Source organism: Vitis riparia, chromosome 11 (genome assembly GCF_004353265.1).
Source record: "Vitis riparia cultivar Riparia Gloire de Montpellier isolate 1030 chromosome 11, EGFV_Vit.rip_1.0, whole genome shotgun sequence".
NCBI lineage: Eukaryota > Viridiplantae > Streptophyta > Magnoliopsida > Vitales > Vitaceae > Vitis > Vitis riparia.
In genome coordinates, this window is record NC_048441.1 from 16,003,214 (window position 1) to 16,028,796 (window position 25,583).

A 25,583-nucleotide genomic window follows, 5' to 3' on the forward strand; every position below is an offset into this window, starting at 1 on the left:
TATCTTAGAAATGATTGCCATCCAAGAAGAGTGATAAATATGTTAAAAAATTTATGATTATCACCATTCTTTATATTAAAATTTTCATATACCTATATTATAAAAATATTTATCATAATCATTATCATTAAGACTTCATCATGGCTAATAGAATGACATTAAATTAAAAATCACCTTTCTTTGCATTTTTCTCTTTATTTTATCCAATTTTACAATAAAAAAAACTTCAAATTGTAGTAAATTATTGAAAATATGGGATTGGTAGGAGGGAAATACCTCATCCCTGAAATCTTTTTGCATGGGAACAAATGGAATGGTCTTCCAGAAAAAGTAAAGGCAACAAAGCACCCAACATATAAATTGCTCATATGCTCAAACGAGAAGCGTACAACTCAACTCAAAAAATAGAAATTACTCATGAATTCATACAAAATCACCTCACCTATTTATAACAAATTGGGCAATAGACCGACTTAAATATACAAATAGTTTAGAGGTTTTCTTTACAGGGAAAGACTGATTTTATCCTTTGAATTTTCTGTGAGAAAATTGGGAAGAGAAAGACCGGAGAAAAAGCAGAATACTGTACAGTACGCTATACAGATGCATCAAGTATGAAAGCTTTAACAATAGCTTGATCATGGATTACTAATCGTGCTTTCCATTAGTGTCATATGTGGTTGAGGTAGGAAGTCTTGAGGAAGCAGACTGCGGAGGAGCTGTGAGGGCGTAAGTGAGTCTGGATGACGAATTCTCAATAAGACCAGCAATTCCAGCAGCAGCAGATTGAGCATTAGAAGGAAGGAATAGATCATGCTTCTGGTCTTTATAGGCACTCCAAACCTGCAAATCCAGCGAAGATGAGGAATTTGGTCACAAATTTTTGGGCAGGTTTCAAAAGATCAGCACTTCAACCTCCACTTGTCACAGAGTCGGGATTTTCTGAAGAGTAGCTAATAATAATTTGTAGAGCCAATAGAAACCAGGTGTTTTGATTCAAGAGAAATGAGAAGTTTGATAAGTGGCAATACTTACAGCAGGTCTTTTCTAATTTTTATGCAACTAATCAAATTAATAGAGATAACCCTCAAACAAATAGAAAACCTGGGTATTGAGAAATGGATTCTCGTATTCAGGCCAAAACCAGTATAAAACTTGATGCAACAAAGTTTGATATTCCAACTAGGTTAGGCACATGAATCAAATTTTTTTGCTTTCAGTTCTATTTAGATGTGTCCTGTCTTTTACTCTCATCTTAACAATGAAAAATTATATGCAATCAACTCCCCTGATTGTACAATAGGGAAGTTTTGGAAAAGATAGACAACAGGCACTAACCAGTCAAGACTTGAAACTATGTGAATGAATAGTATGGAAGAAACAAATGTGTCAAGACTTACATCAGAGGCACTCAATATGTCACGCACTTTAGAACAATGGGCCCCTTCAGTTGCGAATGCATGCAAGACCTGTAATAATATAATTAGAAAACTCAAGCAGTAAAACAAGTGAAGATCTTGCTTGAAAGGGGTATGAGAATGCATATTGAACTAAACTAATTAATAAAGGAGCAAACAAACCAATTTCCAAGTAAATTTTCATCATATTCATATGTGAATACTGTGAATACACCATCAATAGAGAGCTTTTCGAACACTTGGGAGAAAGATTGAGCTTTTATGGGGACCTAAGAGTTTCCTGTAAGCTAGAGCTGCTTAACAAGAGAAGTGATTCACAAACTGACATTGGGTAAGCCAGTAATAAGGCAGTCAATGGATGGAATGCATATTATTCCCTTCCTAATAGAAATACCTAAATAAAATTAGGAAATATGTAACACTTGGTTCATAACAGCAGTTAAAAGAGTGAAAACTTGCTTATGATATGTTCAAATAGGAGTATAGGACAATTGAACAAGAAAAAGATTATAACAGCCACCTGTGTTTAAGATAAATAGATACAACACTCTTTTGAGAACCCATCTTCACATTTAAGGAACCGGAATGGAAATTTTTTAAGGTGAATATAAAACTCATGGGAATGGTTATGTAATTAAATGAAATAAAGAATAGAAAATGAAGGGGAACTACACTAGATCAGAATTCTGACAGAAAAATGGGAATTTAGTTCAGAGTTCACACTCAGAGAAGCATCTAATTAACAGGCCCTACGAAAGGAAATTGCAAAGTCTAGGTCAGATTTATAATTATAAACAAAACTCCAACCTCAATAGCAAGCACCCGTCCAATGGATGCTTCAGACTCGTTCCACTTCATCTGAGTGCAAAGTCCATTCCTCCCTCCAGCCCTCCAATCAAGAAGGCCAAGGAGTACTTCCACGAGGCCAACCCTGCATGATCCACAAAATTTGCATCGAAAAAAAATTGTTAACAATAGAGACACAGTTGACAAGGGGGATTGATTTTTTCTTTGGGTATTATACAAGTGCCTAAATTTTATCCTCCAAATACATCAAAACTCTCTTTAAATATGAAAAAAAAAAAATAATATACAAGGAAAGCAGAATGTAACAAATCATTTCCAAGTGCTATTTGATCAATAACATTGTGCACCCACCCATCTTAAGTCCAAAAGAGATCCTTGATAAGGTTCTCTCTTTCTATTCAATTAGCAAGCGCTTGAAACACCCACACCTACCACATGTGTCTGAATTCATGCAACATAGCTATTGACCATAATGGAGCAGATGATCACAATTCAAATGCCCAATCTTGCCTCATAACAAGCATAAACCTATTGTATTTAATATATCAGACAATTTTTTCTATCATCGAGTTGATAGGAGAAGAGCCCCTTAACAAGATGTTAATATTTACCCAGAACTTCAGGAATTGAGCTAAATTAGCAAGGGTATTCCAATATTTGCAAGTTTCAGGTTTAATTCTTTGTAGCAATTATAGGAGAGTGCACCACAGTTTTCAATCCAGAATGCAGTTAAATTATTTTAAGTATTTGATCCTACTTTCTCAATGTTCACTTAGCCCAATTTGACCTAAAAATAAGCTAAAGGGTTAAATTCATTGACCTCCCCTAAGGTTTTGGCTAAATACACCTAGTATCCATTGGTTTGAAATTTCATCAAATGCCTCTCCTATCCTTCTCATTTGAGATTTTCCCTCACCTCCCCTCTAATTCAAAATAAAGGGAGGTATTTGATGAATTTTCAAACCAATGGTAGCTAAAACCTTAAGGGAGGTGAGTGAAATTAACCCTAAGCCAAACTATGTCTTTAAGACTACAAAATAACTATCCCATTCAAAAAATTTTAGTATTAGGAAGAATATGAATAAAATCAATGAGCATGCCAAGTAGGTTTATGTTTGCTTGTGTGTCCAAATACATGTTATGACATGCACCTGGACATGGATTTGCAAATTGAAAACCACACCCCAATAAAAACATAAAAAACTCAGAATATGTTATCTATACTATAAAAGCCACTCACTTAAGCCCTTGGGCAACAAGTGCATCCCTAGCTCGATTTCCAGCAACCACAACACGTTTCAGTGTTTCAAGAGCTAGTATGCTTCCACCTTGCCATCCGATAGCTTTCATTAAGAGTGGTACAACCTGGAAGCAAAGACCAACAAGAATGAATCTCTAGATACCGATTATATATAAGATAAACACAGAGCACTACACATGTCTGAAGTTGTCAAATACAACTATGGATCAATAAATTTCAAATTTTGTCTTCCAGAGTTTTGAGTTACATCACAGGCTTCATGAAGTGATCTGACCTGACAAACAATCTTTTAATGGAACATAACAGAGAACAACCTAAGAAAAACTGGATGCCAATGACACATCTGGCATAAATATTTTTAACAGAGTAAACAAAAAGAACAAGTAAGCCTATATTTTAGCCCACTCAAACTTTACAAATAAATGACAAACATATCAGGCATTGGGAAACTGTTTGCAGGAATCCAGAAAACGGTCATAAAAAAATTACTGTTAAAACCACCTGAATGGTCTACAAACAACCAAAATTTAATTGCAATACTTATGGGTTTCCCAAGATGCTAAAGCCAGAATATCTGATCATTGCAGTCAAACAAATAACCATGAAGAATGATTGCACATGATGATCTAATAGTAGGAACTAGGAACTCCAGAATCAATTCCTGGAGTCAGTAAATTCAGTTAGGAGACTAATTTCAGTGAAGGATTAAATACCAATCTCCTTACTTCATATGGAATCACAATGTAAGGTGGCATCTTGAGAATCCATTTCTCACAATTCAACATTAACAACAGCAGCTCATGAACTACCTTTTTGCAAGATCATTCATCCATCCATTTAAAGTAGACGCAGTCCTCATATTTATCAATAGTCACTCTCCTTCATTCATGGAATAATTTGGAGCATCTACAACATGTGAGATTCAATTCCATTTCTTGTCTGCATAATTAGTCAGTTAACACTTTGATGGAAGCTCTCTCCAAGGTGTCATAGGTGCATATATCTTGCAGTGCCTTTTTCCTCTCTTTACACTCTTTCCTAAAATTTCCTGACCTATTTCAGTAAATCAGAATTTTTACAAAAAAAATAAAATATCCCAAAAGATATTAACCCAGAGAATTATGTTTCAAAAAATTGAAAATTATATGAATATAATTGAACCCTAATTGTTAAATCAGGCTTCATTCCAGCATTTAAACTTCTAATGCTGCCAAAAGAAATGAAAAACTATATATTTTTAAACAATGGAACAAAAAGATGGAACCCTTTAGATACGCCTGTCAGACACATCAACTTCGGATTTTCAAATTCAAGTAGATTAAGTAATGTGCTAAACCACATGATCCCACACACCACAAGGGAATTCATCATTCCGACAAACTCAAAGATAATCCAGCACATTCATGTTATGAATATATAATTAATTTCATGGGGAAAAGAACAGATAGTTCTGAACATACTTGAGGTGTTCCGACACTAGTTGCTGCCATAGCTTCAGCACATGTAGTGCTAGCTGCAAGTTGATGTAGAACACGCAAACAACTAAGGCGTACACGTTCTTGTGGTGTTTGTGCATTGGGTTGTGTTGACCCTTCCTCCGTCTCATATGCTCCATCAGTATGGTTTCCATTTTTCATTTCCTCTGTGGCCATTGTTTCCCGTCTTCCTTCATAGGCCACTGCAGCCACAAGTTTAGGCACATATCCAAGGTATCCTACATGATCTGCAAGTGCAGGGTGTACTCGTAATAATGACACCAATGCAGCAGACAGAAGCAAAGGTAGTTCAGGGTCAACAGCTTGCATGTCATAATGTGTGGCAGCAATGGATGAAAGATACTGGTCTAGCAGTCCTTCCAAGAACCTCTTTGGATTTCTAAGAGGAAACTTGGGATCTTTCAAGAAAAGCCTAACATAGATTCCTCCAACCTGCATGACCATGAAAATTTGAAATCCACTCAACAGTACAGGTACATATTTGAATAAAAAGGACAGAATAGAACAGGAGATACCTGTGGCTCATCTCTCATTTCCTGCTGGCCAGATGCCTGCTCAGGCACATCCCAATCAACAACACGACCTTTCATTTGTTCACGATAAAGATCTGAAGCCATAGTTGCGATTTGCGCTGACAAAGAAGCTGCCATGGCTGGTGTCCATACAAGTTCTGGTGTCTCTGTTGTCTGTTCAAGAGCAGATACAACAGCTTCACCAGGTCCATCCCTAATAACTGATACTAGGCCATCTGGAAGAAACCTTGCTAAAGTTATGGCCACTCTTGGCCCATGCATTGGCTGCCCAACAAGCTTTCCTAGCAATGAGGCAGCTGCTGCTCTCTGCTGTAGGGGAATTTCTTCTGCATGATGAAGCCTTTTTGTCATTAAGGATGAACTTACACAAAGTTTAAACATAGAAGGTAAAGGGAAAATATTTACCTTGCAAAGGCAAGAGAAGTTCAAGAATGTACACTACTCCACCATGCTTTGCAGCTGCCCATGCAAGTTCCGGTGTGCTTGCCAAGGCATAAAGAACATGAAGAGCCCCTTCACGACAATTAGGGGCAGAGTGGAGCATTTGTAATAAAAGGAGAAGACTGGACCCATCAGCAACCATAGCCTCCAAGCAGGGAGCACACATAGTCAACAGTGACAGCACACTCAAGCAAAGTTGAGGAATGTTAGTTTCTGAAGCAACAGACACAGAGAAGCACTCAAAAAGAGGCAACAGCTGTTCTTTAGTAGAAAATATGGATGCCAAATTTGGACTGCTTGTCAGTAAGTTCTGCAATAAAAAAACATAAATTTCAGAGTCATTAACTGAATTGCAGGACAACATACACCACTCAGCAATGTACCTGAAGAGAAGTCAATCCAAACTGAAGGTTCTTAACCAGTTCGGAGTTTTCATCAGTTGTTACTTTCCCATCAGAGACTACCAGAGAATCATCAGAAACATTCTGTACAGTGACTGATCCATCTGCTGTATCAGTTTGAACCTCAGATGTATTGAAGGATGAGCCAACAAGATTAAGTGTGTCCTGGTCATCCAAAACTGCAGCACCTTGATTGTGGACTAAAATTGAAATAAAACCAAGAAGAGCAACACAGAATGCTTCTGGTTCACTGATCTCGAAGTCTGGTTGATCATTATAGACTCTCAAGTACACATTGCCAACATAAAGTTCTTTTGATAATGCTTTATATACAAAAGAATGTGAATCTTTCACTTCATATGAACCATCTGGGCCTTGGTTTGCTCGCTGCTGGTCCACAAATTTTAGTAATTCTGCTCGAGTAGAAGAGTTCCAGATAATCTGCGACAACACAAGGTTGATAAACTAAATAACATAGTAAAAGTTGAATTGTAACTTCACAGTTGAAGGAGAACCATATGCCTAAAAAATATGATTGATGGACTAAATACTTTATGATAAAAGCAAGTAGGCTACCTCTCAGGTAACTAACTTAACACTTGCACTCCAAATCAACACTCAACACTCCCATGTAATTGTACCCATTAAAGCTCATGGAAGGAACTATTTAATACCATTTGGGCATGGATCCCGTGAAACTCTGCAGGACCCTAAGGGCAATGTCTCAAACCCTTGGACATAATAAGAACTATCTGTGATCTTCTGTGGGTCCTTACCTTCTTTTAAGTACGTATACAAGAACACCATATTTGAACCTTGGACCCAATTGGTGTAGTTCCTAACTTGTGCTGACTAACCTTTTTTCCCTTTTTTTTTTCTAGGGTTTAGGGTGAGAATGTTTACGTACTAGGTAGTTGGTACACATTAGTGACTCTAATTTATACTAAATGTTTATGCCATGGACTTGCGGCCAAAAGAAATGGCAGGACAACTAAACATTTCAACTCCAGTTAAGCACATTGAAAGTCATCTAACAATGTCTGTTCATAAGAATTTGTATAACTTCAAACTAATAATGTTATCCCTTTCTTCTATAACAAAAAGGATAAAACAATATCCTCCTCCCAGATGAAAAATGAATAAATGCTTATAAACAAAAAGCCACAGAGGCATTGTTATTTGCCTCACAAGCAATTAAATGAACTTTCACTGAAGAAATGTCAACGTGCTCATACACAAACACTCATTTCTTCCACATGAAGAGTGAGACCTCTTACCTCTGGTGACTCCAAGTTTGCGTTTAATTTGGATAACAAGTCTTTGGGAAACTGCTCTTTTAACATACTAGCAAGTTTTGGAGTTAGCAAAGCTTTGAGTGCATCAGCTGCAGCCTGATTAAAGGGTGTTGAAATCCCATCAGTACACAAACCACTAAGCCTTGACAGGGCCTGAGATGCACGAACAGCATGCAAATTTTTGGCTATTTGTACACTAGCACCAACACCATGTGCCTCCGTCGCATCAGATTCGTCAGCAGTTGAATCATACTGAAGCAACAATGGCAATAGATACCTAAAATCATGTTCAACACCATTAAATGACAGGTTTTGATATGTTTCAATAACTACAATCCATTAAACAAACAAGACACAGACAATAAGAATGAACGTGAGAATTGAAAAGGTACACCTAATATGATGGAATACCAGGGTTTTAACAGACATCATAGTTCTCTTCTAATTCAAAAAGACAATGAAAGCCACTCAATCCAAGATGGGAAGGGACCGGATGTTTCAATATTTTTTTTCTATGTTGTAATCTTTGCTCAAACAACTCTTCAAACCAGGTTAAGAAAGATATACATGTCATTGGAATTGAGGTATAGCAATCACATTAAAAAGAAGCTGGGGCAAGACACCAAAAAATAATGGGGAAAAAACATTAATATAATAAACTAAGGTGATGTTTGTTTTTTTACTTAATTCTAAATAGAACCTTAATGCTTAATAGTATTAAATATTAGATTGTTTGTTTTATAGTATTTTATTTCTATTAAGTATTAAAAAGTAAAGAAAAACTAATATGTTATTTTTTCAATTTAAAAAAAGCTATATATTTTGGCTTTTTCTATTTAGTAAAAAGTTTATAATAAGTTATGAAAAAGTAGAAAAACAAACACCACCTAACTTACCATAAAACACCAGCTTTTAACAAGGCATCTTGTAATTCAGAGGATACAGAAATATATGCAATCGTCTGTAGAGCAGCATCAACAGCTGCAGGTGCAAGCTCAAGTTCAGTGCAGTGGACAATGTCATCAACTAGACCAGAAAATTCAAGCATCTCAAATCTGGCACTCTCAAATTGGCTCAGAACAGAGAAGGTTCGCATCACATTGGTCACAATGATGGCGGATGGTTCACTTGAAGGAGTAGTTGGTTGAACTACACACATGCAACGGGAAAGAAGAGTTGCAAGAAGTTGGATCCCACCATCCCTTACAAGTTCTTCACCATTTAATGAAGAAGACGCACATCTAAAACACATAAGAAAGATTGAAGTGAAATTTGTCAATCTCCCTCCCAAATTTCAAAATCTATAATGAAATTTAACAAAAGAAAATAATGGCAGATGAGCATTTACGTTAGCCAAATGAGTTCTGACGCTGCAACAAGGAGAGGTGCTCTATCAGAGGAAAGAAAATTGTTATCATCCTTGTCCACAGTGACACAATTGAGTAACATCGGATAACCAGCATATTTAAAGGGCTCTAACACATGTCCATATCGCCTGTACAAGATGCACTGTCCTTTCAATAAAAGCAACAACCTCCAAAGTTGGGGGCCTTGCAAGCCTTGCATGGTAGCCTGTCAACAAAGATATTGTGTTGTGTTGAGAAAACTTAAGAAAGCAAGATGACATCAGACACAGACTGTTCAAATATTCCAACAACGACATCTCTGGACCATGCAAATCATATTCAACATGTTTTACAAGAAAGAAGAGATATCACACATCCCACAATTAGAAAGTGATAGGTCTTTGTACAAATCTAATGAACTTTCATACCCACATCACCATCCAATAAGCTAGTTACAGGAAAAAAAATATTTAAAGTTGGTCAAAATAGTCGCTTTGGTTGTTTGCACAACCGGCTCCTCTACAATTTTTGGCCTCTTCACATTCCATGTCTGAAAAGAATAGCATTCTGAAATTCCCTTAAATTCATAGATAGAACTTAAGATACCAAATAAAATACAAGTTCAAATTTCAGATATTGAATCTAGATTTTGAAATAGTTCATTCTTGTAGAGCTCATCTTGCAAGTACCAGCAGTCATACACATACATGAATTTCTACAAAATGTATGATGGTCTAATGGTCTCAAGGGCATCTTCATAATTTTAAGCAAGTTAATTGTTAATAGAAACTTAATTGTTAATATGCACTAGATTTAGAAGCAAGTATATTACCTGCAAGCGCTCATAAGCTTTCTGTACAGCAAGAAACTTTTCCCTGCCTTCAGGATTTTTGTCAGGATGGTATTTCATTGCAAGTTTCCTATATTGTCGCTTGAGTTTTTCTTCATCAATATTCTCAATCTGCTTGGATATGCTCGTAATATCCTCAGCAATCTCGGAAGAGTGTTTGTTACTAGCATCATCACCTGATACATCTTCCAAAGATATCTCAAGTATTTTGCAAGCTTCCTCTTCAGATAGATCCATAGGTTTTCTTGTCAACTCTTCACGCCACATTACCAGCAATGACTGTAGAAACTCAACATGCTCAACAATTGGCCAATTTGGAAACCGAATCTCATCACATAAGTTTCGAAGGTAATAGCGGTGACACCACATTTCATCTCTTAGCTCTGGATATGTTACCGGTGGCATTGGAGCATAATCATATAATGAATGACAATGCTGTGACAATTTCTGAGGAAAATCACCAAGATGCTGCAACACCTGACAAGATGAAAGGCGCATGAAAAAAATTCCAGGAATCATGGAAAATCTTAAAATAAAATATCATAGAAAATAAACCAAAACAAATCTGCAGTGTGCCTCATTCAAGGTTTCAACTACCTGCCGGATCAGATTTTCTGCTCTCATTTTGTGTGTCCATATAATTTCAGGAGTATCAGAGTCAGATACCATAGCTGCTGCAAACGCAGCAGGACCACTACGCTCCAACACATACAGCAAGGATTCTGGGAGATGTCCACCCAATACACTACGTTTTGCTAGTGGCAACGAAGAAGAAACTGCAGCTTCTTCGCCACCATGAAATGCTTGATGGACATGAGTCACTGAGAAGAGTTGGGCAATTGAAAGGAGATTAGATCCAGGGTATGACAGGGCAAAGTAAAATGCACCTGTGCTGTATAGACGTATCATTGCCTTGGGATTTCTAGTAACAACAGCCTTCAGCAAAGCAGCTGCACCCTCCACAATACTTGGTTCCCCAGTGAGCATAGCCTTTGGAGACAGGAAAGAAAGAAAGATATCACTACTCAAACATCCAATTTTAGCACTTAGACAAATAGTTAAGGCCTACTCAAATGAAACCTTAGACAAATAGGAAAGGCCTACTAAAATGAAACCTCAAAGGTTCACTTATGAAATTAAATGAATTTTAATCTGTATCAAATTCTAAGCACACTTCTTGACAAATAGCGCACTAAAAAATTATATCTTCTTATCATACATGAACAATACATAGTTAAAATGAAACTTAGAACAAAGATAAAAATACTGGATGCTTCAACACCATAGAAACTGTTATACTTGTTCTTTATTGAATCCACACTGCATGCCTTGTTTGATCCAGGCATTAAGTTGCTTGCACTGGAAGAGTTAATCTATAAATTTGAACTTTTTAGTTTATAAATGGCTGAAATTCAAACAACTTTATTTCACTTTGGTCGGAGACTAAACTGTTTATTAAAGATGTTCTATCGACCTTTTTGGAGTTTTAAGATTGGGTGGGTTCCCATTAAGGGAGGGGCCATTTTTTTGTATATCATTGTGGACAGTTTTTTGTTTCTCTTGTTAGGGGGTGAGTATTTCCTTTTCTTTTCTATACATTTTGAGTCACTATTTTAGCACTTCCTTGTAATCCAATGCTTCTCTTATCAAAAAAAAAAAAAAAAGAATTAAATATCTTTTAGATATGTGAAGAGTTTAGTGCACTGAGTAAGAATTACACAAATTTTCCTTAGAAAATAAAAAAAAAAAAAAAAGGAAAAAATGGGGTTCACTAATGAGCGCCAACCGAGCATGCCACCGCTAGAAAGAAAAGAGCAAAAATTATGGCATTAATCTATGAGATGGCCCAAGAAAAAGAGTTTGAAAGCAGAACTGATGTTGCACATTGGAAGAAAAGGTCCATTTTTCAGGTTTTCAAAGAGGTGTGGAATACACAAGACCACAGGTAAAAAAAAAAAAATCCAGATTCAAAGAAAGTTAAATATAAGACTGCATCCAGTCACCATTATTGCAAATGCATCACCATCATTGCATCAACTTCCGCATCACTTATGCAGAAAATAATAAAATCGAGGGCCATGAATATGGAACAAAATACTTGTGATTAGCAAATGCCAACTCGTAAATTGTATTGTATCGTATCATATCATGTCTTATTAGTCTTTTTACATATCCAAAAATAGATTAGAAAATATATAATACATACAGGCAGACACACATATCTGTTTAGCATGACCAAAGTAAGCAATGTATAACTAAATTCACAAAAAAATATTAGAGTGGTCCTAGCAGGTTTTGGGGTTGGATAATCCCTCTTTTTTTTTTGAAATTTTGGGTGTCCTAAAATAAGACTAGCCTCCCTATTATAGGTCTTGTTTCTCCTTTCTGCAGCCTGGTTGGGTTTTGTTTGTATATTGCCTATATACATAGGGTGCACCCCCTGTTTTTAGGCGTTTATTAATTTAATCTGCCTTTGTCTATCAAAAAATAAAAAGAGAACTGTTTTTTCAAATTATTTTTGAAAACAGTTACCAAATAGGGTCTAAACTATCCATTTAAGTTACAGATTTCAACTAGCCCCTCAAAAATATAATTATGCCAAGACTTCCAAGTTCCTTACCTAAGAGAAACTATGATCAAGCATGGGTAACTATGTACTCTTTATGATAGGCAACACCTTTTTTGGTCCCTCCAGGAACTCAAACCTCACACATCCCCCACCCCAACCCCTTGCAACTTGAGAGTGCATACAGCTGTGTTACCATGTACTTGCATGGACTAATGATTATGAGCTATGATTAAAGTTCTAACTTCCAAAGTTCATCATAATCATGCAGCTAAATGGGGAAAAGAACTCAAAATGAAGATTCAATACACTAAGCCAAAATCTTTCTTCATCTGTGGTCATTCCCAATGTCAACACACAAATAATCTAAATAATAACCTGGATTAATTAGAGCATTTCAATGCTTGCCTTCATAATCTAGGCAATGTTTACACTTCCATTTTCCCCCTCTCTTTTCCTTTTTCTCATCCATTTTCAACTTTAAAGTACCTTTTAAACAATAATATACTAATCCCTTTTAAGAAAAAAGATTAAATCTGATATTTCATAAAAGCTGTTAAAAGCAGTCAAATGTGGCTGTATCATTTGTATTATCTATCATATAGCTATCACTAGATATAGTCAAGATGCAATGTATATAGGTGATAAATAGTGTTTTATGTGAAAATGAATTGCACCATGCATATAATATAATGCACTGTAAGTTTCTGACAACCATGACCCAGGTCTTAAAAATCAGTATTGAAATTATTTTCAACAGCATGAAATTATAGAGGGAAAAGTGGAAAGTCAAAATAATAGAACTACACACTATATATATAAATTTCAGATCACAAGCAATAGAAATGTAGCATATTATTTAGGATTGGATGCTTTGCCCTCGAGGCCTGACTCACATGACAACAGGTGGGGTGGGTAATGTCAGAGGTTTAAGGTTCCAGCTCTGATTAATAAAAAATAAAAAAGGACAGATGCCTTAAAGTTTGTGATCACCTGCATTCAAGTTGGATAAGGACAGCCAGAAAACAGTTCTAGATTAACAATCCACGTTAATAAACCAATCCTTATTTGAAAAAAAAAATATAAGAAAGAAAGAAAGAGAACAAAGCCCCTCCAAAATCCACCCTTCCCCACACACAAACATGGATGCTAATTAAATTTTTAAATAGACAACAGCTCTGAATAATACAGAAATCATAAGTCATAACAACTCCAGGAATCACCTGTGCAATATGTGGAAGACAACGAGGACTTGACAAGATCCATTTCACTCTAGGAGTTGGGGTAACTATCTCACCAGCATCATCTAAATCTGAATGTGCAGATACCATGCTATGTAATATGGACAATGCTGCCTCCCCTACCTGAATGTAGACAAATGAAACTAACATGAGATAAGAGGAACGGATATGATGCACTCGACAAACAGTTGAAGAAAGAAGTATAATATCACAAGCACTAGTACTTATTTCATATGCAGAACTGAATCTACACAAAATACATCTTCAAACATTCCAGATGCTGGACTCCAGCAACACAAGGATGCTAACAAGATATACGAGGAAGGATCTTTTCCTCAAATACATTTTTAGTGTTACAACAGAAGGATGACACTATCAGCGCCATTGAAGTTTAAAATAACAATAAAATCCACGTTAAAAAACTGATTCATACAGGCATGCCCAAAAATTATTTTAAAAGTTAACTAGTGAGCAAGGACTTTTCAAAATAGTCAATGACAACGTATATAGACAGCTTCAGATACAAGACCGCAGTCATTTAACATAAAAGATATGGAACTTGAATATCCATAAAAAATCAACAAGTTCAGGCAGTGAATGGAACAAAAGAATCATGAAAAGAACATTAATCCAAACCAGATACAACTACAAATGCAGTCCACCAGTAGCTGCAGTTTGTGGTGAAGTAAACTTAGTCAAAATCAACTCAAAGTGCAATATAGCATTCACAATGTAATATAGACTCAAGTAAACATGCATAATACAACAGTACCTGCGTTGAAGTAAGAACAGGAACCCGAACAGCTAGTGCCCACCGAAGTTCACGGATATCACGTAATCTCTTCCAATCTGACATCCCAGAAGCCCAGCACCTTGTTGTCCAATCAATACCTTTCTTTGACCAGAATCTTCTGATAGCATCCTTCTCCAGTGGTCCAACTTGTACACCTTCCTTGTCAACAAACATCCATTCCTTTAATGGTTCCATGAAAGCAGAAGCAGCTATCAAATTTGATTGCAAAGGAATAGCCGTTCTTTCTGATGCTTCATGAACTACTGTCAGCATATCAACGGCTAATACACACCCTCCCACCAAGACACAAGCCTCTACATTTGATAAAACTTTCATTAGCACCTGCACATACAGTGAAACATACACTAATTTCAGGAGACCTGATAAAACCATTAGCCTTGACTGCTGCTAGTGTAATTGGGGAGAGAGAAGATGGACATCTTTTCCTCCATTTTTTCATTGGCAATATGGTAGAAACCGTTTTCTATAATTGGGACAACCTGAGCTTTCTCAAAAGTAGTTGGTTTCAGCTTAGCTATCAAAGTAGAGATTCTGACATTATTAAAGGCCTGGAAATTGCAAAGTGGTTGAGAGTCCTCAATCTTATGGATGAAGAAGACTCGATGATAATCCTCTCTTGGGTGGCAATGGATAGAGAATCATGAAATATTCATCACATTCAAAGGATTGTGATCTTGCCAGAGAGGAATTGTTCATTCTCTTCTAGCAGTCTACCCCTTTTGAGTTTTTAATTTTAGGATACAAAAGGGTTCTTGTTTTTTGTGCGGATCTCTCTTTGTTTATTTTTTTAACATCCATACAAATTCTCTTTATGAAGGATCTCTCATCCTTCTTCATACATCCTTCTATATAGTATAATTACAATTACTATTTCTGATCCAAAATAATAAAAAAAAAATACAAAAGTGATGCAAGTATGAGTACTTTTCAAGCAAAATAAGGGGGAAAAGGTACAAAAAGAAAGCTGAACCTTTGAGGAAAACTCAGCCACTAGAAAAAGGGGTCACCATTAGATCTAGAAGGAAGCAAGAACATGGGAGGTGTTAAGAGAGAAACAAGATCAGGGGCAAAGGAGAATCGGTTTTATACCATTCAATAAAAAATGCATTAAAAGAAAAATTCCATGTCAACAAATTAGTGAATTTGATCAAGAGTAAAGATAATGGAAATGAGCAAGCCCATTTGATTTGTACAAATTTGTGCTCAAATGTACTTCAAAGACAATATTCAAGCATAGTTCTCACATGTTCCTCTTAAACAAACATGAGGTGAATAATTATGGAGGACAAATAAGTGGAATAGATATTGTGCAAAGAAGCAGATAGAATATATTCACCTAAAACTAACACCAAAATTAAAAAAACAAGCAATTGACTAAGCATCCTATATAGTTCATCAATTAACTATAAAAATAAATAAATAAACAAATAGTAGCTTGGAAACTAATATTGATTTTTTTTTTTTTTTTGAGTGGTAGCTTGGAAAGTAATATTGATTACCTTCAGAAGAAGAAGAAGGCGATGCCTCAAGGCCCTATCATCAGTCCTATCCAAGAGAACTGTAATGTGAGCAGTACCATCAAAAGGGCCTATTACTTTATAATGCTGTTCATATACAATAGCCATTGCCCTTGCACAAAGCTCTCTTACTGAAGAGCCTCCACCTCCTCCAAAACCATCTAATCTTCCCATATCACACCAATCATCAGATGCGCCTAGTTCATCAGGAACAGCACCGTCAACTGTAAGCCCTATGTCAGCATCACATAAGAATCGATGATACAACGCTCTAAAAAAGGCAACTGGATCACGCAGTGGGAAATCCTGTGCCCTGCCACTGCTGCCACTTTCCAGTAATAAACGCAGATAATATTGACCAACACAAACTTCCTTTGATAAACTGGGATAACTAACAGAAAACTCAGTGTAGTTCCATGATATCTGAGGCACATTATCTTGACCACTCATAATCTCCACTGTCGAACCACCAGGAACAATATCTTCCGTTCGTTCCTTCTCAACATCCAGTTTATGGACCTCGGCCTGCAAAGCCTCTCTCAACTCTTGCCTGGTGCGCTCATTCCAGATCAAATCTGCCCGGTTGTGATCAAGGCTAAAAGCTCGCCAAAATTCAGGCCAGTTACACAAAAGCCTTCCTGATCCCACAGGTGTGTTCTCCACAACAACCTGTGCAGGAGCTGGAAGGCCTGCATTCTGGAAATTAGCCACATTAGGATCAGAATCAACAGAATTTGAAGCAATCGATTCCAGTGCCTCCTTTGTGTTCATTGCCAGAGCATCGGATGAAACTACAGCAGCTGAATAATCCACTTGTGGAACCCCTGTAGAGGACAACTCATTTGTTAAGTTTTCACCTGTGTGAGCAGCAGATGGATGTCCAGCTGGAACCTGTCCAGAAGTTGGATCAGGAGCAGGTTTGTAATAGCTATCTGATGCTTTAAAAGCAGCAGAACTTTGCCGTGTTGGATCACCAGCATCAGAGTTGTTAACAGAAGGTAAGGAATGATCTTGAGATGTTATTCCTTTCCCTACACCGACACGGCCTCTCCTCTGCTGAAGTAAGCGTCTCTGTCTTCTACTGATAAGTGATCCTTCTTGATTCGGTATGTTCTGTGCATCTTCAGGTACAACCCCATCAGAACGAGTATGCAAATAAGCAACCAGTCCAGGGGGCAGTACTCTAGACAATAACTCAAGAGCCGGTTGATAAGAATCTGCCCAAAGAGCAACAAGCTGTCGACTAACTTCACGTCGCTCACCAGCAGGAAGGAAAAAAGCATGCAACAGATGCCTCAACAAAGCACCATCACGCAAAGCAGCATCACGCATTGATTCTGCTGCAATTGCATCTTCTTCTGCAATCGTACGCATGATTAGAGCCACAGTTTCTCTCACACTTTCAGCTGGATGTCCAAACAATGCAAACAGGCGACGGCGCAAGCCAGCCACTTGCCGTAATAATTCAACAAAAACTGTATATTGGGTAGTTTCACCATGTGGATCACATATCATAGCCTCAAGAACTTCAACAACAGACATTGATAACAAAGGCGATACTGACATAGGCTTCAATCTATTGACAAGGATAATAACATAACCATGATGAGCAAACAACACAGACTTGGTATGCATATATGTGGCGTGGCGCTCTCCTTTAGTATCAGCCAATGCATTTGTATCCCCAGGACCACCACCGATAAGAACTGCAACAAGCCCTGCAGCTTCAGCAGCTACACCCTCTGAACCATTTCTGAGTAAACCCATTATTCTTCCAACAGCTGCAGGAAAAGACATCACATGTGAAGCTGCACTTCTTGAAGCCAATAATCTGCGTAGACAAGCAATAAATCCCATCACTGTTGCAGCAGCTTTAGGAGAAGGAGGTGGCAAAGGAGGGGATTCTGGAGGAAGATTTGGAGTAGCTGGAAGCATGGTAATCAAGGCCATCAATGTCACTTCAGGCACCTCAATGTTTGGGGGCACTCCAGTGTAAGGAATACATGCATTTAGCTCTCTTATTCTACGCCACAGTTTAGCTCGTGACCCTGGAACTGAGCCCCCTTCTGCAACAGCATCTTTGGCAGCTGCTGCTAAGTGCTTCAAATGCATGGACGCACTTTCCACGTCAGAAACAGGACGTTGTTGTCCAATAGGGGATTGCTGGAATTGCAAAAGAACCCTCCCACAAGGTGGATCAATACGATGGCCAGGCATAGTTAACCTTGGTAAAATTGGTACTGCACACTGGCCCTGAAAAAGGCAAACCAAAAGGTCATCACATTTTATGAGATTAAATCACCACAGAACACAAGAGTGTGACAAATGATATTCAAATTATGAGTTCAAAAGCTAAATTGATATCCAAGAGAGAACCCATCTACCTACTTCTGTTTGCAACACATCACGAACTGCTGCAAGTAAGCTATCACGAGATGTGCTTGCGTAAACCTGAAGTTCAAACCAAGGTATGAGACACTTTATGCAGAAGCTATATCTGAAATGCAGTTAAGGCAACAATTACTCACATGAATAGGGCATCCATCATTGAATTCTATTGCAAACATCTGGGGCTCCTCGGCAAATCGAACAAGGGAGCTTACCGCAGATAAAGGTCGAACAATAACAGCCTGCACACATCTAATTGAGATTCTTAACACTTGACATAACCATCAAACATATAGAAACATAACTATCCTTTGCACAATGTCTTTTTAAGCACAACTCAAATAGCTCCTAAACGCTAAGAAAGACAGTCTTTCACTTCGTTCAATTTTCATTTTACACAAATTCCCAAGCATAGGTTTAAAAAGCAAAATTGCAACCAAAGCACTCCTATACCTCCTTCAGGAATGTCATAAAGTGCAAGCACCTAAAAATTGTAACATTTTTAAACAAAAAATGAAGCGCAGTTCTTTTACAAAAAAATATTTAAGCCTGACATCACAAAAAATAAAACTTCCCAAAAACCGAAAAGAATCCATTGACCTGGCCAACCATCCCTCGTTTTAAGTGAACAGATTAAAGAAGAAAACTGCCCAATGTCTTTCTTAGTGCAACTCAAATAGCTCCTGGTCTCGAGTGGCTTAGAATTATTGCAAAAGTGATCCTAAGAGGCTTAGAATTAATCTGAACAGGAACTAAGGACAAAGCAATCTGCTCCCAAGCAAAATCTAGATTAACGGAAAAGATTACTCATAAAGAAGTCCTTGATCACTTAAATTGACCACTTCAATCCTTCAAACATTTTTGGTTTCTTTCCTACCAAATGTTCCACAACAAACAACACAGAGTTCCAAACTTTTCATCTTTCCTTCCCACAAAACTCTCATGCCAATCTAAAAGCACCTCTTTCACTAGCTGAAGGAAATCCAACAAAACCTAAATGGCGAGAATAAATAAATGTCACAAGCTTCTAGCCACACTACAATAAAGTAAGATTGGGTTAGCCAATTCTTCTGCAATCTTACAAAAATAATCTCATTTTAGCTAACATTCATTCTTTGATTCTAAGTTGGTCCAGAGTTAGAACTCTCCTGAGCAACTCCATGCAAAGTAGCCCACTTTTGTGGGAACATGTGGCCCCCAAAATTCTTTAGCTGGTTAAGTACTCCAAGGAACAAACTCCATCAAACCATAAAAAGATTTAACAAAAAACTTCCTACCCTTAGCAGTTCTTCACATCAACTTGTTGTTACAATCCCTGTAAGCCATCACCTCATAAATTTGCTTAAGAAATGACTTAACACTCTCCAACATCAATCATGGAAAGTCCTTAAAACACAAGGGTTCCAACACCAAACACCATCCCTTTCCTCCCAATCATCTGCTGCCCAAGAAAAATCACTGCAACACAAGCCATGCCAAAACCTGACCCACATGAATTTGACCCTACTTCAAAACTCCTCCAACCTTATCTCATCATTCTCCACAAGCACACTTCAAACCTTTCCTGCCCCTTCAAAGGACACCACCTAGCCACCAACCCTTCAAGCTTACTCAAAAGAACACATCTTCACAATCCATCCATACTTCCACAACCACTTTCCAGAAAGGGCATCAATGGGCAAAGACAAGACTCTAATGCCTAAATCACCCCTACCTTTATCCAAGAAAATAGTTGACCAATTTATTAAATAACATTTCATCTCCCAAAGTAGTGGCTCTCACAAAAAAAATCATGTTCAATCTTTTCTAGTCTCATCCACATCTTCCTTTGAATAACAAAGAGGGACATAAAGTATATAGGTGAACTTGAAAAGAATACTATTTAACAAGATTAATCTCCCACCCCCAAATAGATATTGGCATTACTTGGAAAAGAGCTCAAGTTACAAAGGTACATTTTTTATTTTATTTTTATGGGTAAAGATAGGTATGTATAAATTAGTAAAAGAATAAGGTACACCAAAGTACACAAGACATAAACAAGGAGCGCCTAAAGCAAGGCCTTGAAAGAGAGAGCACAAAAAGCACCTTGACACTCAACAAAAATATATTTATTAACTCCACCCTCATATTACCCCACCAACTTTCTTGCATGTGGGCTTCTACATCACTTTAAGAAGGTTTCCAACCATCAGTTCTTGTAATCAGGTCCTTATTCAAAAGGAAATGTGTACTTAGTTTTATTTATGATTATTTGGAAGAGGATAGGAGAATGGGGCTGAGGAGAGGGGGGCTATATGGAAGCTTGTAATATCTAGAAAGTATGGGGTAGAAGAGGGTGTGTGGCAATCCAAGAAAGTGAGAGAAAGTTATGGGGTAGGATTATAGAAAGCAATTAGGAAGGATTGGGATCCTGTGGCTAGCAAAGTTGCTTTCTCAATTAGGAATGGGTAGAGGGTTAGCTTTTGAAAGGACAAGTGGTGTGGTGATGAGCCATTTTGTATTACATTCCCTTCTCTTTTTATTTTTGTTGATTTTAAGGAGGCTTGGGTGGTGGATGTTTGGAATCGATCAAATGAAAAGGGTTGTTGGGCCCTTCCCTTTTTTAGGCTCCTAAATGATTGGGAGGTGAATTTAGTGGAAAAGGTTCCTATTGAGCTTGCATAGGAAGAGAGTGAGTAGCGAAGAGGAGGATAAGGAAATTTGGATAAGGTCGAAAATGGTAAATTCCTTGTTAAAGCTCTCTATACAATTTTAGAACTGCGATGTACAACTTTGTTTTCGACATGTGTGATATGGAACTCTTAGGTGTCACCAAAGGTGAGTTTTTTTGTTTGGGAGGCTACTTGGTCAAAGGTTTTAACTTTGGATCATTTGAAGATGAGAGGTTGGTCCTTGGCAAATAGATCTTTTCTTTGTCAGGAGGAGAAAGAGTTCATTAATCACTTGCTTATTCACTATGTCAACACAAGGGTGTTGTGGCATCTATTGTTCTCCCTCTTTAGGGTAGAGTGGGTGCTTCCTTACACAGTTAGAGACACTCTTAGGTTAGCACGGTTCTTTTGTAGGTAAAAAGTGGAAAAAGGCATGGCGGACTGCTCCCTGATGTTTATTCTAGACAATTTGGAAGGAAGAAACTGCAGATTTTTTGAGAATGAAGAGCATTCTATGCTTAGACTAAAACATTCCTTCCTTTGCAATCTTTGGTCTTAGTCTAAGTTGTTTTTAGTTTCTAATCCCCATTTATAATAGAATTTGTGAACTAGTTAGGCTCATTTTGAGGAGGGCGGTGTTTTTGTTGACCCTCTTTTTTGGAGGCACTGTGAGGCGTCTTTTGTATACATCTTGTGTACTTTAGGGTGCTTCACAGGTGTCTTTTGTTTTTAATATATTATCTTGCTTTACTCCAAAAAAAAATGTTTAAATGTGAAATTAAATATCTTTTATAGCACTATAGGTGAGACAGCGGTTTAGTTGAAAAAAAGAGGTGAGAAATAGGGACAAAGATAGGTGTGTAATTCTAGGTTTTAACAAACATTAAATACAACAACTTTGCTTATAAGCATAAATGTACAATGATGTTTTAATTGCATTTCCACCCAATAATATTAGCCACATGCACATAAAAAGTATAAATGAACATAAAATAGAAAACATACAAAAACTATAAAAGCAATTGTACTTCTTCATGCATGTTAATCATATTGTATTATAAAAGTAAAGACTGAAACGCTAGAGTTGAACCTTGCTTTTGAGAAAATTGTCTCTTCCAGCCTAGAATTTAACAAAGACAACTTTTTTTGTTGTGGCTACACTCTTTGGGAAAAAAACCTTTAAATAAATTCAAATGCATAAGCTAAATTACATTTCAAGTACATCTTAAGTTCCTTTTAACTTATCCTTATAAAATAAAATAAAATTTGAAATTATGAAAATAAATTAAATTTTGGTACTTTCAAAAAATAAAAATTAAAACAAAAATTGCAGTGATTCATTCATATATGTCCAGTGGGACAGTCCCTAAAGCAAAAAAATAAACCCTTAAACTTTAGAGACACCAATCAACTATCTAAAATTAACAAATTCCGTGAGGCAAACCATTTATTTTGCTTATCTCATAAAGGCATACATCTTTGAAATTAAGAAAGCCTTGATGAATTATATGTGTATCTCTCAACATTTTGACATGTATCTAAAGCCAATGATTTAAAATTCAATGAATTCATATGCTCACTTCATAGTTCGCAGGGCGCCTTTCAACAAGTGAAACTTTTGAGAGAATGAGTTGACGAGATACAGCATCACCTTGCTCCCCAAGTCCTCCTTTTGGCCCCACTCCCAAACCCAATCCTGGAACATTAAGAGTTCCATGAGCAGCAGACCGCAACCTTGTCACAGACCAACCCCCACAAGGGGTCTCTTCTGCTCCAACTGCCTCTTTGGCTGTATTTTTTACATATGTTACATAGGAGGTGTGAATGAATCAAATCACATTTGAAAAATGTAATAGGACAAACAAAAACAAGGAAAAACAAGGAGAGAGAGAGTGGTGGATAAGCGCATGAAACATGGTTTAGAATAAGCTACCCCTTCGCTTTATGTACTCGGCAACAGAAAGTGACTGAGAACTGTCCACAACTAGTGACAACCCAACCATGGATTTTGCTGTTTTAGTCTGCACAAAATTTTTCAATGAAATTACAACTGATGCAGAATATTTTCAAGCACAGGAACACCAATCAGTAGGCAAGTTCAAACAACCTTCCTATGGGTGGAGAGGAGGGTAGTTAGAAGCTAAGAAGGAAGCCTTAAAGCAGAAGATCATACAATTTTTAATTCAACTGAAACAGAAATATGAATTAAACCTTTAGAAACAACCATACCAAATTTGATATAATGGCAGTAGTTGAAGTCCCTGAAGCAGCTTGGAAAGCTTTAGATTTTCTTCCATATAAAGGGCATAGAACAAAACCTCCATGCTCAGTGTTTTTCTTCCCGTAAGCATCAGAGAGGAGAATAATAGCAGGGGAATTCATATCTCTAAAATCCAGACACCAGCGAAGATCTCCAGATTTCAATTCAATGAGTTCAAGTCCAACATAAGTAACTTTCATTTTCTGTACAAGACATTTGATCACCAGTTATCAATGCAGAAGTTCAATAGTTAAACAGAAAATTCAGCACATCAGGCAAGCTGGAAATTGATTACTTGAAACATTACGACATTGATACAGCCACTTGATATAAGTATAGCTATACCAGTATCAATGGGAGGTTAATTATTGTAATTCAAGGCCCAATGATAAAATTAGGCTTTCAAAGGAGTGGTGATTTTATAACTACATGAATCACCATTTAATTCCATAACATCCTAGCTACATTTAATCGGTGACCAAGATTTATCCTATTTTTTCTATTTCTACCAATAATTTATTAAAGATGTAAATGCTTTCATCAAGTACTTCCAATATAGCCAAAAACACCACAATAGAATAAATATGTAATTGGATTGACAATTTTTTAGCTGGTGTGAGAATTGCCTAACACCAATGACAATAGCTAACTTCCCAAACAGGGAGAAACAGATCATAGCAAAGGATGCCTCCAAACACAAGGCTGAACTTGAATCCATCCACATGATAGTAGCACAGCTACATTTGGGAAACCATAATTCCTATTTTTATTGGTTTGACATAGAAGTTTGGCCAATTTAAAAAAAAAAAAAGACAAAAAATAAATATAATCAATAATAAATAATAAATAAAATCCTAATGAGCTTGTCTACATGGTCGAAGGAAATGATTCCCACCTTGAATAAATTTCTCTAGGAGATGGGTAGAGAGCCAAAGACTCCTCTGACCTCCTTACCGTGTTTTGAAATCTTAAAAAAATGATATCATAAAAGAAGGCTGCATAAGTAATTTGCTTGAGTTCTATAGGAGTAAGAAACATCCATTTTCTCATCTGTCTGTCCCTCCCAAATATTAGCTTGAGTTCTAAAATCTATCCCACTTATCTAGAATTCAAAGTCAATGTTAAGGTAGATGTTTGGTGTTTCTGCGTGGTTTAAAGTGCAGATTGTAATCCATTAAGCATTGATCCCTTCTTTTTTTTTTTACCATTTCCACTTACATGGCTCTAGCAAGTTAGCAACTATAAATAACCAAAGACTAAAATGTTTCATACAAGCAGATTCAAGAAACTAGCTTCCAGCATGGTGCATCATCCAAAACTGCATTATGATTAATCCAAGAAAAGTCCTGTGTACTATTGAGTTTTTAGCACATTTTAAAACATTCTCTTACTTAGCGAAAAAAAAATGATTAATCTAAGAAAAGCGCAACTTACAAAGGGAACCCACTCCCCAGTCCGCCTCCGCAGATGAAGCACCGGAAACTCTGCCACAGCGCCAATCCTATTCCACCTCAACCTATGCAACTCAGTCAATATACTCGCCCTAAACCTTGACGAAAACTTCATGCCCTTAAACTTCCCACGTCCATCCGTCCGCACACTGATGTTAAATTCAAACGAATTATCATCGCGGCCAATGATCGGCGTGGCACCTTCATAATCCGTCGCCACATTATACGAATTTGTCACCGACAAAGTAGACGGATCCAAAGTGATGATCGCAGAGGTTGATATACAGAGGATTCGTTTATAGCGGCCACGCCAGGAGTGTTTGACAACCATGTATCGAGCCAAGTACTCAGGCTCTTCGGGGACATGAGGGGCGGAGGAAGCGGGAGAAGGGGAAGAGGAGGAATCGGCGGAGGAAGACGGAGGGTGCTCGGCAGCGCGGCGGTTCATGGAGTCCATGTGGTGGAGATATTGGAGGGTGTGGGTGCGTGGCGCATTAGGGCGAAGGAAGAAGATTCCGATGCCGGATTGCGCCGCTGCCGGGCGATTGTGAGACTGATTCGCCCCCAGCTCTGACGATATTTACCGGATCGTTTTGATTGGATGATTACTAAACCCTAAAAGTCCCAATCTCATATAGGGAAAATTGGGAGAAAAAACAAGTGAATTAAGAAAATTAGAATCCGTGGATTAGGTTTCGAAATTTAACATTAAATGGCAGAAAATGAAAAGATTTGTTTGGATCAGAAGAGTGGGATGGATCCAGCGGGATCCCAAAGGAGGTTTTAGAGAGAGAAACTGCAGCCAGCTACGGGAGGAAGGCTCTTGTTTGTCATGACCAACCTG

General features: G+C 37.3%; 1 protein-coding gene across 3 annotated transcripts; it reads right to left on the bottom strand.

Moving 5' to 3' along the window:
* Positions 1–345: 345 nt before the first annotated feature.
* Positions 346–25,583, bottom strand: LOC117924591 (dnaJ homolog subfamily C GRV2). 3 transcript variants are annotated; one of them, XM_034843249.1, is made up of 22 exons: positions 24,723–25,583; positions 23,258–23,491; positions 22,962–23,049; positions 22,609–22,817; positions 18,515–18,616; positions 18,375–18,437; positions 15,969–18,239; positions 14,428–14,790; positions 13,638–13,778; positions 10,446–10,838; positions 9,831–10,325; positions 9,001–9,224; positions 8,549–8,893; positions 7,635–7,929; positions 6,340–6,798; positions 5,921–6,266; positions 5,498–5,841; positions 4,947–5,414; positions 3,466–3,590; positions 2,226–2,349; positions 1,401–1,469; positions 346–843 (listed from the first exon to the last, which is right to left on the bottom strand). In XM_034843249.1, exons 1-22 carry the CDS (start codon positions 25,194–25,196, stop codon positions 649–651), a joined length of 7,827 nt encoding a protein of 2,608 aa, XP_034699140.1. In that variant the 5' UTR covers positions 25,197–25,583; the 3' UTR covers positions 346–648. The 3 variants fall into 3 exon arrangements, with proteins under 3 accessions (XP_034699140.1, XP_034699141.1, XP_034699142.1); XM_034843250.1 differs by lacking the exons at positions 23,258–23,491; positions 24,723–25,583 and having other exon boundaries at positions 18,515–18,626; XM_034843251.1 differs by lacking the exons at positions 18,515–18,616; positions 22,609–22,817; positions 22,962–23,049; positions 23,258–23,491; positions 24,723–25,583 and having other exon boundaries at positions 18,371–18,389.